We start from the raw sequence: 14,006 nt of genomic DNA on the forward strand, positions 1-14,006 counted from the left end.
CCTATCGTGGACTTTTTTCTCAACAACTGAAAAGGGCAATGCCAGGTGTAGATTGTGTTGAAAAGTGATCTGATACTGTGGCAAATTTATACAAACACATAGAGAATAGTTTACACTACAGAGAGCAATGAGCGGCAACCAAAAATGTAAACATGTTACAGTTCCTGAACAAAAACCTGTACATTGCTTGTCACAATGGCAAAAGAGGATATTCGTTACATCAACATTTTGGGGGTTTTACTCCATTGACTTTTGCTTTGTAACAATTGTTGTAGTAAAAGTATTTATTATTTTATACTTTTAAAGGTTTTTGTATTGTATTATTTACACTATTTGAACCGGATGACTTCATCTTAAAAACGAGTGTGCACTGGAAATTATAGTTGAAACGTTTACATGGTTGTATTTGTTTTTGTTACATTGCTGATTTTTTTATTCAATTCTCTGCTTTTTTTCTAAAACAGTTATAGTACAAATATTTCTTGATATTCCTTGTAAAGTTTGAATTGTGGTCATTAAGCAAGAAATTAAACATTTTTAGTGCCTAAAATTGTTGAGCTGGGTTTATCATAAATATGATGTAAGTCAAGCATGGGAATTCTATTTTTCAATGATCGTGGCATTTTAAGGGAAGAGTATTGGTATTAATATTGATTGATACCACCTTATATTTACCCTAATCAGAACAAGACTAACTTTGCAAGTATCACCGAAGCTTTACTCGAAGCTGGTTTCTCACAAGTGATAATAAAGGTGGTGTTTGAATCTCTTATTGTGGAATATAAATTGCACTTTAGACATTCAATGTTCCAATCGCATAATCATCTTTATTTCACTTTTTAATTTAGTCTCAATACCAGGTTGTGCCCTTTCTTATTTTCAAACATGTAGTCTTCTTGTTTCTCACATAAAAAAATCACCCAACTGACCAAAACTAACATGTGATGAGGTAAATGTGTGCACATATCTACAGTTTTGTTTCAGGAGTACTTATAGCAAGGCCACCTATTGAGGCCTGATCGTTTACTGCGGTGTTAAGTGATTAACCAGCAAATTTATGTGGGGAAGGTGAAAACCATCTCTGGTACGCTAAACATTTCTTCGGCTGTCAAAGAGTCGTGGTCACGGCTCTGTGCTTCAGTGAGAAAATGACTTAGTGAGTGTGACAGAAAAAAGAGCTCTCGAAACTGTGTGAAAGTACAAAAAATATTCAAAAAATTGAGGAGATTGGCGCTACAGCCCAGCTGGATTTTTGAGTAAACACGAACCACACGGGCGTGGAACCTTGGAACACAATTAATCCGCAGCCCAAATCATTTCTAACCTTGCCAAACATGAGGCGTACATTCAACAACATGAGTCGATTGGATTAGTATTAGGCGTCATTTTGCAAAGCTGAATCTTGCAGTAGTCTAGGGGTCTCTAACGTACTGCCCGCGGGCACCACAGTGCCCCCTGAGGACATCCGAGGTTCCCGTGGACCAGTTGTAAAAATAGCTCACCAGTGCTTGGCCATTGTCATTGTGTAATAAAATGATTATTTTAGTTTCTGACTGAGTCTATTTAATCCTACCTCCAGTAACTAACATGTTAACAAGGAAGTCTCGAAGGGCTGCACAGACCACAGATTATTGCAAACCACAGACTATTATTACACCATCACCCCGATCTAAAACCTACATGAAGGCAAGGAAAAACTCAAAAACCTCAACATGATTGTGTCTAGCTGAAGAAAAAAGTGGGAAGTACCAATGTGGCTCACTCTTTTGTCTTAGAAATAGATTCTAATGGGTTGACAATTCAAGACATCAGTAAAAAGTTTTTGTTTTTTATTAACCACAGTGAAGGCTAGTTTCCTTTTAAAATATGTGCTGACTTGTAAGGCGTTTCTTTTTGATTACTGTTTTCCCTTTCAACAATCAACGTTATTATTCTTTTTTTTTCCCCTAATACTAAATGGTTGCTATTTTTTTTAAACATAAATGTAAAAGATCTGCATTTATATTTTCAAGTCAATTAAGACCTCCAAAGCGCTTTACAATGTGCTTCACACTTTTTACACACTAACTAACGGATAGCAGCGTCACCCACGTAAGGCAACTAAATCAAGCTAGATTATCAAACATTTTATCTTCAAGTATTAGTTCAACTGATGGGATTTTATTTGGGTGTCTTTGAGGCATTGGGTGTGGCATGCGACATTATCTTGTCCTGCTAATCTCTGACTGGCTCACTTGCAACTTAAAGATCTGTGCTGTTGTCCACCTCCAAAACCCTGCTATTGGTTTAAAAGCTATTACTCAGCCCAACTGACAAACCCAACTCATCTAGCAGGCCCCTTGGTTAAATTCCCAATGCTCTGTAAGAGAGATTTGCAGTCCAGTGGGACGCCTATTTTATAAAAGTTTTGACAGGGTTCTGATGGACGCTCGCCCCGGTTTCCTTGCCGCTTGCAGGGCTGGCGGGTTGAAGTCTCTCATTGAAGAGACACAATTTCAATATTTTTGGAAGTTTTAGATCCATGTGTGTTAAATCACAAACAGGGCCATAGAAATATAATTACAAACCATGGATAAAGTAAGATGAGCTACGAGTGGTCTGAGAGGCTGCAATTATCTGATGGTGCAAACAACAAGATGGCTGCCGCTAATCCGGGAAACCTCAGGACATAAACTGCAATCGATTCTGTGGTCCTCTTCCTTTGACGCAATTAGGCTGTTTCTGTAAACCTCATATATGTCTCATTAAAGTGTCTTACCATTCCAGCCCGCCTGGCGATAACTGTGTGGAACTGCCCGTCAGACACTTTTATCATGGTCATCAGTTTGTAGGTCCCACTTCCCAAATTGAAGGAAAAGCGCATTCGTCCTTCATAAATCTCAAGGGCCAGGAATTCTGCCTTGTTTCCAGTCTGGTTGTCGTGATTGTACATGAGCAAAGCATTGTTCTTCAGAGTGGCAAACTTCACGTAAATGTAGTTGTTGTTGGGGTCCAGCGATGGGAACTCCATGTAAGAGAGCTCTTCAAAGCCGTAGCTGTTCAATTCGCAGTGTTTACCGAAAACACCTGAGAACAAACAGAAGCATGGTGGATGACTTTAAGTTATGATGCCAAAACAGAATCAATCTTGTATTTGAGCTCTGAAAATTCAATGGAATGGAGTTGGGTTTAGACTTGGGTTTCCACTAGAGTTACTCACCAAATGGACAATGACAGTAATATCCATCCACCCGGTTCTGACAGGAGCCGCCATTAAAACATGGGTTACACTCACAGTGATTGATGATGGAATCACATGTTTTGCCTGGGTTCACAAGACAACACACATTATCATGGATGGAGGGGTAGAAAATCAACTTCCCTAAAGGCTGAGTTACAGAAAGCTCACTTTGCAGGATCTGGTATCAAGCAAATCATATTACAGTAAGACCTTGGTTATCGCGGTTAATGGGGACCAAAACCACCCGCGATAAGTGAAAATCCGCGAAGTAGCGACGCCCCTTCAAAAAAAAAAAAAAAAAAAAAAAACTCTCATCTCATTATCTGCACCGCTTATCCTTATTAGGGTCGCGAGCGAGCCCCTAACCCGCGGCGCAGGTATTTTCGGGCACGATACGCACGACACCGTGACAAGCCGAGCGGGTCGGGCTCTCAGCGCGGAGGCCGGCCTGTCGGAAGCGCAGCAGAATGCGCGTTCACGCGAGGGGGGGAGGATTTTGTACTGGAGTCGGATTTGGGCACAACACCGGCGCCCGGCGTCTCCCGCTCGGGCCGCGATGGCTCTACATGGCGCTACACAACCCTCGATGGCTCCGGCCGACGGACGGGCGGCCGCGGGGGAAAGGGGTAGGGGGGACCTGTGGGGTTAGGGGGGCGGTGAAGCGGAAGCTGCACCAAAACCGCGCGCCGGGAAACGAGAACGGCGCGCGGTGCTAGGGGTCGTCGGCCGAGGGGGATTCCTGCAAGAGTGATCATCTGCAAAGTAGCGACGCCCCTTCCAAAAAAAAATAAAAAAAAAAATTGACCATTACAGACCACCAAGCTCTGAAGCCGCGAACGTCGAACAAAAAGTTAAATTCTAACTACCCTTGTATATATTTGTTTTCTTTCAAATCACAGTTTCTCTTCTAAATTCCTCAAAATAATCATTGGAGAAAAAGCTATATAATTGGCAGACTCATATCATCAAATATTTCAAGGGATCCAATTACTCCTAGAGTAATGTGTTACAGTACTGAAAGACAAACATCTAAAATGAACACGAGGTGCTGAAATGAAAATGGGGGAATGTGACGTTGATCATAACCATCAGACTCAGACATTTGACATTTCTGACCACTGCAACATACAAGGCACATTCGGGAAAGGTGCAAAGTTTTGTGGGTGCACTTGCAGAGATAAATCCTGATGATAAATTTTTCAATGGAGAGTGATTTAGCAGCCAAAAATCAGCCCGGGAAAACAGGAAGACAAAAGTTCATGTGGCGGGCATGCAAACTACTGTAAGTCCACTGGTGCATTTCCTCAGAAGGGTAGTTTGTCTTAGTGAAACCTTAAGATGTGTTTGTTTTTCATTACCATAATAAAAATGGACGGATATAAATCAAATGTAGAAAATTGCCTGGCTTTGAAAATGTCTTCATATGTGGAGCCCTACAATGAGCCCCTATCGAATGAGTGCCCTAAGTAAGTTCAATCAGAAACCCCCCATTATCCAAGAGAAAAAGTCTGAGTGGTCCTTAATTTTTCAACATTAAGGTCCGATTGGATCTAGTATAAATCTGCCAATTTGTCAAGGGCTCAGACCTGTGATTAACAGATCATACAGTACACAGTTGGATTACAGCTGGATAATTGCATCTGTGTGTGGTCAGCTCTGTGTAGGCACATGACGCAATGTGATACAGACTCAAAGTCTTCAGTCTGAGCGGGGTCAGCTTCACAGCGTCAGTTTTATTAAAGCAAACATGGCTGCCCAAGATTCACCCCTGGGCCCCAATCCAAAAGTGTTTCTGGCAACTATGACTTTCACACCTCAGACTTGAAAGCAAATGTTGTTATTGGGAGTGTGAGATGTCAGCTGGTAAAATATTGTAGGAGAGTGTATCCTTGTTTCAGTCTCTATAGTGTAGCGGTAAGAATTGAAAATGTAACTGTGGTGCTTGTATATCAGGTACCTGCAAATCCGGATTTGCAGAGACAGCTGAATCCGCCGGGGAAGTTCTGGCACAGTGCCCCATTCTTGCATGGATTGGAATGGCATTCGTTGATGTCCCTCTCACACGCCATGCCAGTGTAGCCTTCAGGACAAGAGCAAGTAAAGCCCCCCACCAGATTGTGGCAAGTGCCACCGTTGTGGCAAGGGGAAGGCTGACACTCATCTACGTCTGTCTCACAGACAGCTCCGGTGTAACCTGGCCTACAGCTGCAAGCATAAGGCAGCAGTGGCTGGTTGGACACGAGGATCACTGGGATGCTTTCTTCTGTTTTCATATCGGGCCCGACAGTGAGACGCCGCTTGCAGTTGCCCCCGTTCAGGCACGGGTTGTGCATGCATGGATCAGGGTCCACAGCATCTATCTGCACGCCGCTCTGTCGATTCAAAATGTCTTTGATACTCTGGAAGAATGTGGCCACGCCGCTGGGGTTCACGTATTGTCCATGTCCTCGTTTGATAGCTGCCATCAGGAAAGTCTGGTTGTTGAGCTCAAACACACCATAAAGCAGGACCCCGGTGCCGAGTCCTGCGAGTTTGGAGTTGGCGATGCGTAAAAAGCTAAGGTAATGGTCGGTCAGGAAGTTTCTAACTCCGTGAGACTGGAGACGGATTAAAATGCTGTTATCGACTGTGGCATTTGTGAAGCCCATGAATAGGATTCGTGCTGTATTACTGACTGGACCATGCACACCATCACTACTCCGGATGGTTAATTCAAAGTTTCCATCTGTCGAACGAGCTTTGGAGATTAAGTTGCATGTTCCACTTGGAATATTAAACAGTGCGGAGGAAGCTGGAATGAGGGAGCAGTGGAACCTGTCTTGAATGTCGGGGTCCTGGGGTTTAACATCTCCCAAAGAACCTCCAGGAAATATGTTTCCAAAGTGGTGTACAAAGATTTCCATTGATCTTGGCTCGGATGGGTTGTCATTTTGATCGTTGATCTTGACGTGTATGGTTCCTGTTGAGGACATTTGAGGAACTCCAGAGTCCTTGATCACGACAGATAGATAAAAGTCACTAATCTGTTCTCTGTCAATCTCCCGATTTGTGGTTAGTATTCCAGTTGGACTAAGACTAAAATAACTGTTTACAGAGCCCGAGTTAAGAAGACTGTATATGTAGGGTCCTTGATTAGGTGGCAAGTCTGGGTCGGAGGCCGTTAAAGTAGTGACCGCAGTACGAGATTTCTGGTTCTCCATCACTTCAGCATACCTGGTTGTCAGATTTGGACCATTATCATTGATGTCTTGCAGGTTCACTATGAGTGTAGCGCTTCCAGTAGAAGGAGGTGTGCCAGTATCCACAGCAAAAATGGTTAGATTATACACAGGCGTGGTTTCTCTGTCCAGCACAGCTTCAACAGAAACCTGTCCTGTTTTGGGGTTAATAGTAAAAACCTTTTTATCAAACTCAGGCGCAATGGAGTAAGAAAATCTGCTCCAGCTTGGGACAGAATCTGAGTCCTCGGCTCGCACAAAAGTAACCAGACCACCATGTGAGACACCTTCACTCAATTGTACATCATACAGTTGTTGAGAAAAGACTGGAGGATCGTTGGCATCTAGTATCGTGATGTTCACAAAAACCTCATCGATGTCTGCCCCACGAATAGCTCCGGCATTTTTGGCCAATACCCGTAGTGAAATATTTTCCTCTTTCTCACGGTCCAGCACACCTGTGACATAAATCTGTCCTGTTCTCTCATTGATGCCAAAGCCTTTTTTCCTACTTTTTCCAAAAATTATGTAGTATACGACTCCATCTTCACCTTGGTCACGGTCACTTGCAAAAACCTCCCCAACCATGGTACCTTTTGGAGCAGCTTCAGAGATTTCAAAGTAGTACTCTTTTGAGACAAATCGCGGTACATATTCATTTGCTCCCTTTAGCTGAATGTTGACATTGGCGAAGCTGCAGCGTTCCTCATCTGGGACGTTGAACACTTTTACTGTCAAATGGTAGACCTGTTTGGCCTCATAATCCAAGAAACCCTGTGTGGTGATGGTGCCTGTGTTGGGATCAATTACAAAGAGGTCACTGTCAGATGATTGGATGACAAAGGCCATGACTGCGTTAGCTCCTGAGTCAAGGTCAACTGCATTCATTTTCACTACTGTAGTGCCACTTGGGCCATTCTCCTGTACGATAGGGTAGTACTCGTCTGGATCAAACATTGGAGGGTTGTCATTTACATCAGTCACATGAACAGTGACGGTGACATAGCTGGATTTCGCAATCCAACCACCATCGGTGGCTGAAACTCTCAGCTCATGTTGCTGCTTTAGTTCAAAGTCTAGAGGCTGTGAAAGGGATAACACCCCTGTTCTACTATTAAGTGCGAATAACCCTTCCCTATTGCCAGATGTAATATTATACTTGATAAGGCCATTCATTTCTTTATCTTTGTCTCTGGCGGACAAAGTCCTTATTGCAGTTCCTACAACAAGGCTTTCAGGCACTGTAATGGAGATTTGGCTTTGTGAGAACTCAGGTGTGTGATGGTTTTCTTCTGTGACTGTAATTTTCACTGTAGTTTGTGTGGACAAAGGCGGATTTCCTCTGTCGCTGGCTGTGACGTCCATTAAGAAAAGTTTGTTCATGTCAGATGTAAGAGGTGACGCGACAGTGACCCAGCCGCTCATTTTATCCAATTTGAATTTACTAGAGCTGTTCCCTCCGGTAATTAAGTATTCAATTTCAGAGTTGAGGCCAAAGTCTTTCTTATCATATGCAACAATTCTTTTTAGTCTGGTGCCAACTTTGACGCTCTTTGTGACAGGAGTAAAGTAACTTAGTGAATCAAACTCTGGAGGATTATCATTGCTGTCTACAATATTTACAATGACTGTTGTCTCACTCATCAAGGGTTTGAGTCCACGATCTGAGGCTGTGACAATAAAACTGTGGCGGTTGATGTTCAGACTGTTGGTGCCTGTCGAGTTGAGGTATTTTAATTGTTGCTTGACAAATATTTCTCCGGAGCTGGCATTGATTCTGAAAAACTCAGATTGGGAGCGAATAAAGTAGAATATTTTCCCATTGAAATCCTCATCAGGATCAGTTGCAGACACCTGCGTTACCAAGGAGCCCACCTCCTTCAGTTCAGGGTAGTCAAGGTAATACGATGGACGGCTAAATCTGGGAGAGTTGTCATTTATATCTGTTATGAATACAGTGACATCTGTGCTCACTGTCCATCCCGAATCATGGGCGGACACTTTGATAATGTAATGGTCTTTGTCCTCCCTATTTAGTGGTCTATTAATTGTAATGTCACCTGTGTTTGGATTAATAGTAAACGGAAGGCTTGTGTCTGTGATTGAGTAGCGACTGATAGCATTAGCTCCAGCATCCTCATCTGTGGTGGTGACTTGAGTGACTGTATAACCTACAGGAGCGTTCTCCGCCACTGTAGCGCTAAAGATCTTGGAGAATCTGGGCGCGTTATCATTCACGTCCAACACACTGATTTGTACTTTGACAATGGAGCTTTTAGGTGGCAAACCTCGATCTATGGCCTTGACTTTTAATGTGTACTGTGCCACCGTCTCCCTATCTAGCGGCCTGGTTGTTCGTATCTCACCAGTAGCTCGACTGATGCTGAAGCTGTTTTCTTTGTTTCCTTCAATGATGGCATACTCTAGTTGGCCATTAGGTCCATTGTCCAGATCAATAGCAGAGAGAATAAGCACCCTCTGAGGCGACAAGTTCTCCAGTATTTCAGCACGGAACGGGTCCTTGTCAAACACCGGGTGATTATCGTTTACATCCAGCACAGTGACTTCCACTTTTTCATATGATGAAAATGGTGGGAAGCCTTGATCTCTGGCCTCTATCCATAGGACATATTTCTGTATGTTTTCATAATCCAACGGATGCCTGATGATTAAGTCTCCAGAAAGCTGGTCAATGTGAAAAGCATTATCCAGGTTACCGCTGGAGATGTAGAACGACAGCAGCCCGCCTCTCCTAGAAGAACCCGTCACCGTTGTAACAAGGTGATTAGTTGGCTGACTCTCAGGGAAATTGAATATATGCTCCTTCAGCTTGATGACCGGGAAGTTGCCTCCATTGACGAAGCGTACCGTCACAGTGGTTGTGTCAGTTTTAGGGCTGGTTCCTCCATCTTTGACCCTAACCGTAAGGGTGACCTCAGAGGTGCCGGTAAGCTTCTCGCTGGCGGTTATGGCACCTCGAACAGGGTCGATCTTGAATTTGTCCGAGTTGCGTCCTATCAGGGAATAATGCAGCTGAGCGTTGGAACCAGAGTCTTCGTCCGTAACAGTGACGGCAAAGACCAAAGACCCTGAAAACACAGATTGTAAGAGCACTTGAGCAAAATGAGGAATATGTATGTCTGATTTCTGCTGACGCATATTATCCTGCCGTGCCGTATAATTTGGTCAATTAAAATATGTTTCCTCCAAAAATACAATGTATACATTACATTTAATTTTATGTTACAATAAAAGGAATGGATATGAATGAGTTTTGTGGAACTTTATTTTAAATACAATGGTTATACTTTAGTCATATAGGCATTATTATGGCATAACTGGCAGACATTTACCTGCCATTGTAGAGGCGGGGATGTGTGTTACATAAGGGTGGTGGTGGAAGCGCGGCGGGTTATCGTTGATGTCTTTCACCGTCACAGACACAGTGGCAGAGCTGGACAGTCCCTGCTGCTGCCCTCCATCTGTTGCCACCACCAGCAGCTGGTAATTGGCTCGTTCCTCCCGGTCCAGCAGGGAGCTTGTAATAATCTGTCCGGTCGCCGGGTTGATAGAGAACTGCCCATGGCCGCCGGTCAAACTGTAGCTATTTTGCAAAGAGTGTAAAAGAGAGAAATTTGTAGAAGTTCACATTAAGTACATGATAACATCATTAAAGTATGGATTAAAATAAGAAATTCAGAAAATGAAGATGTAAATACACCTATCTGCATACACTATACCGGTGTTACACTTCAACTACTCGCGTTTCTGAGTAGTTGAAGTTTTTATTGTTTTTATTTCAAACAAATACACTCTATATGTATTTGTTCAGTTTTCTAACATCACATCCAAACACTGACAACGTAAATACAAATAACAAAATGCATGTAGAAGTTTTTTTTTATTTTTTAAATAACACATTAATGATTGATTGTTGCTTACATTTATTCAATACAATAAATATTTGATAAAACAGAATACATATCTGAATACATTAAACATGTATTGTGGAATTTATGTACCCAAGAAATTATAAACTACACAAAAACATCTAAAATAATGTAAATTATACAGTAGGTTACATTGTATGATCAACACAAAGGTGATTTCACTCTTCTTATATCAATGAGACAAAACTAGAGTTAACTAGCTGCAATGGGCACATCACTTGCCTGTTAATGTACATCTTGTACATCTTCCTCCAGCTCAGACACAAACATAAATAATGGGCCAGGAATTTACAAAAAGTCGCACACAATGTTTTTCAAGAAAGCGACACCAATACAAAACACTCCCGGAAAAGCAACATAGAAGCTCAAAGGATCTGTAAAGGTCCACAATCTTGTATACATCTTAATGGACTGTGAGAATGTCAACTCCTAACTGCCGGTCACCGGCTCTGGTCTCAATTAAAGGCCCCTGAAACCCCCCGATGGGTACACCTCGTACTGTCATAGATTATTACCATCCTCATTAGCATGTTTTGGGAAACAGGAGAACAGCCCGGTACCCCCCAGCGGGTACCCAATGGGGTTCGCACAGAGAAAGGAGGGGACGGACTTGAGTCAACGTCCGGCTACAGAGACTGTGGGTTGGCAGGGGGCCTTTAGCAAACCCCTGCAGGGAGGCAGTTATGTGATTGTGGTTTAACTGAGAACCAAAAACCATAACAAGGAGTGGGGGGAACTAAAAACCCAACCAAAATTTGGAAACTCCTGGCACAACTGTTTTGGATGTCTTTACAGTTCTAGCATGCACTTCAGGCTACCAGCTACACCCCATAATTTATCATCACAATCTAAGTGGTACCTTATGACCCCATTGAGGCCCACATCTGCGTCCGAAGTGTTCACCAGAAGAACATCGGTCCCAGTTGGAGCGTCCTCAGCGATAGTGGTGTGAAAGGTAGTTGAGGAGAAAACCGGCATGTGGTCATTGACGTCATCCACCAGAACGCTCACTGTTCCTGTTCCGCTCAACGAAGGAGAACCTGACAACACGGGAAGAGAAGCTAGTTAGACAAACTGCATTAAAGGTTTCAAATTACATTTTTTTCCGACACAGACTTGCGACACATGTCTCTAGTCTTTTGCAAGAAAATCTGAGTTAAACAAGATTGCATTTTTTAAAAAAAAAGTACTTGAGAGAGAATTTTGGCTGGACGTAAGTTCCGCCAGTAGTGTCGGCTTTGCAGGCCAAAATGTGTGCATTGACATTCAGGTTCCCTTGAGATTTGAAATGAAAAGCAGATTGAAATTGACATCACATATGCCTATCCCTTACCCCCTCATACACCCCCATCCGAAGGAAAACAAAACCTGTAACGAGGACAATACAAACGTGGCCTGAAGGAGCCCTCTCCAAGCTGCAGGACTGTTTTGATCAAACTTGCTGGGAGGTATTTGAACACCATGACCTCCAGAAATTCACTGACACTGTTTTATCCTACATCCGTTACTGCACGGATGAAGTCACAGTATATAAAAAAGTCAAAAACTACCCAAATCAAAAACCCTGGATGACCAGCGAGGTGCGCACCCTCCTCAAACACCGCAACACCGCCTTCAGGTCTGGAGACAAGGCTCTTTACGGGGTGGCCAGGGCTGACCTGAAGAGAGGCATCAAGGAAGCAAAATCAGCCTACACAAGGAGGATCGAGCACCTCTTCACTGGAAATGACCCGAGGAGGATGTGGCAGGGCCTCCAACACATCACCAACTTCAGAGGCCACAACCTGGCAACTGTTGAGGCTGAGGCTTCACTAGCTGAGGACCTTAATCAGTTCTTCGCTCGCTTTGAAGCTGGTAGGCCACATACAGCCACATCACACCCATCAACAACCATCAGCAACTCCCTCACATTTCAGGAGCACGAAGTCAGGCGTGCGCTGAATACCATAAACCCCAGGAAGGCAACTGGCCCGGATGGAGTACCAGGGAGGGTACTCAGGGACTGTTCCAATCCGCTGGCTGGGGTCTTCACCACCATCTTCAACCGGTCCCTGTCACAGGCGACCGTCCCACCTTGCCTCAAAACCTCCACCATCATTCCCGTCCCCAAAAAGTCAGCAGTGGAAAGCCTCAACGACTACAGGCCTGTAGCTCTCACGCCTGTGGTCATGAAGTGCTTCGAGAGGTTAGTGTCCCGGCACATCAAAAACTCCCTGCCACTCACACTGGACCCCCACCAGTTTGCCTACAGGGCAAACCGCTCCACTGACGACGCCATAAACACAGCACTTCACACCGTGCTGAAACACCTGGACCACCGGGGGAGCTACGTCAGAATGCTCTTCCTGGAATTCAGCTCAGCCTTCAACACCATTATCCCGGAGATCCTGGTGGAGAAACTTGCACACCTAGGACTCTCTCCCTCCATCTGCCACTGGATAATGGACTTCCTCTCCAACCGCCCACAGTCGGTGAAACTCGGTACCCACGTCTCTCCCACTCTAACACTGAACACTGGCTCCCCCCAAGGTTGTGCACTGAGCCCCCTGCTTTTCACCCTCTACAGCTCCGACTGCTCACCGACCCACCCCACAAACACTATTATTAAGTTTGCTGACGATACCACCTTGATCGGCCTCATCTCTGAAGGGGACGAGGCGGCATACAGGGATGAGGTTGAGTCACTTTCAACGTGGTGCTCGGAAAACCACCTCATATTGAACACAACAAAAACAAAAGAACTGATTCTGGATTTCAGAAGGAATGGCAGGAATCCAGCACCACTCATCATAAAAGGAGACTGCGTAGAGAGAGTCCACTCGTTCAAATTTCTGGGCGTGCACATCTCCAACGACCTCTCCTGGTCTGCAAACACCAGAGCGGTGGTAGGGAAGGCCCAGCAGCGACTGCACTTCCTGAGATTGCTCAGGAAAAATAACCTAAAACAGCAGCTGCAGGTGTCTTTCTACAAAGCCACAGTGGAGAGCATCCTAACATACTGCATCACGGTGTGGTATGCGGGGTGCACAGCAGCAGACAGGAAAAAGCTCCAGAGGATCATAAAAACAGCCCAGAGAATCGTCGGCTGCTCTCTGCCCAGTCTGGAGGACATTGCCTGCTCTCGCTACCTCAGCAGAGCAGAAAACATCGTCAAGGACTTTTCTCACCCCGGCCACCATCTCTTCGACCTGCTGCCTTCCGGCAAGCGCTACAGGTCACACAAAGCAAAAACGAACAGACTCAGAGACAGTTTCTTCCCCACAGCCATTACCACCCTAAACAGACACCGCACAAACAACTGAAAACTGTTGCAAAAAAAAAAAAAAAAAATACCTCACACGTATGTAAAATGGTACTCACGTACATGCTGTCTGCACTATGTTTGTTCACTGCTCAACAGACACCGCACAAAAACTGAAAACTCGTGCCAACACTACCTCATACGAATATAATGTTACTCAAGTCTTGTTCTTGCACATGTCGACTGCACTACGTTTAATGCTCAAATTGCACAATGTCTGACCATTTCTTTTTTTTGCACTATGATGTCTATGCTTGCACCAATGTATATGCGGACTATTTTTGCACCATGATGACTTTGCACCAAATGCAATATTG

At 44.2% G+C, this 14,006-nt stretch overlaps 3 protein-coding genes across 3 annotated transcripts in view; 2 read left to right on the plus strand and 1 right to left on the minus strand.

Moving 5' to 3' along the window:
* Nucleotides 1-14,006, minus strand: part of fat4 (FAT atypical cadherin 4) — a 142,436-nt gene that overhangs the window by 12,264 nt on the left and 116,166 nt on the right. The window contains exons 7-11 of the mRNA XM_088344351.1: nucleotides 11,248-11,428; nucleotides 9,792-10,042; nucleotides 5,178-9,527; nucleotides 3,200-3,304; nucleotides 2,759-3,066 (exon numbers count right to left, since the gene is read on the minus strand). Coding sequence (XP_088200477.1) covers nucleotides 2,759-3,066; nucleotides 3,200-3,304; nucleotides 5,178-9,527; nucleotides 9,792-10,042; nucleotides 11,248-11,428 — 5,195 coding nt within the window. The remainder of the gene's footprint in view (nucleotides 1-2,758; nucleotides 3,067-3,199; nucleotides 3,305-5,177; nucleotides 9,528-9,791; nucleotides 10,043-11,247; nucleotides 11,429-14,006) is intronic.
* On the plus strand, nucleotides 11,798-12,702 carry LOC148359552 (uncharacterized). The gene is made up of 2 exons (XM_088344144.1): nucleotides 11,798-12,242; nucleotides 12,305-12,702. Exons 1-2 carry the CDS (start codon nucleotides 11,957-11,959, stop codon nucleotides 12,655-12,657), a joined length of 639 nt encoding a protein of 212 aa, XP_088200270.1. The 5' UTR covers nucleotides 11,798-11,956; the 3' UTR covers nucleotides 12,658-12,702.
* On the plus strand, nucleotides 12,725-13,870 carry LOC148359553 (uncharacterized). Its single transcript, XM_088344283.1, has 3 exons — nucleotides 12,725-12,743; nucleotides 12,785-12,869; nucleotides 12,955-13,870. Exons 1-3 carry the CDS (start codon nucleotides 12,725-12,727, stop codon nucleotides 13,688-13,690), a joined length of 840 nt encoding a protein of 279 aa, XP_088200409.1. The 3' UTR covers nucleotides 13,691-13,870.

Source organism: Urocampus carinirostris, chromosome 9 (assembly GCF_059441175.1).
Source record: "Urocampus carinirostris isolate Australia breed hairy pipefish chromosome 9, RoL_Ucar_1.0, whole genome shotgun sequence".
Classification (NCBI taxonomy): Eukaryota; Metazoa; Chordata; class Actinopteri; order Syngnathiformes; family Syngnathidae; genus Urocampus; species Urocampus carinirostris.

Coding starts and splice junctions, on each gene's coding strand:
- LOC148359552 (XM_088344144.1), top strand. CDS start 11,957: ATGACCAGCGAGGTGCGCACCCTCCTCAAACACCGCAACACCGCCTTC. Junction 12,243..12,304: donor CTTCGCTCGCTTTGAAGCTG/GTAGGCCACATA, acceptor CTCACATTTCAG/GAGCACGAAGTCAGGCGTGC.
- LOC148359553 (XM_088344283.1), top strand. Junction 12,870..12,954: donor CCCACAGTCGGTGAAACTCG/GTACCCACGTCT, acceptor CACCCTCTACAG/CTCCGACTGCTCACCGACCC.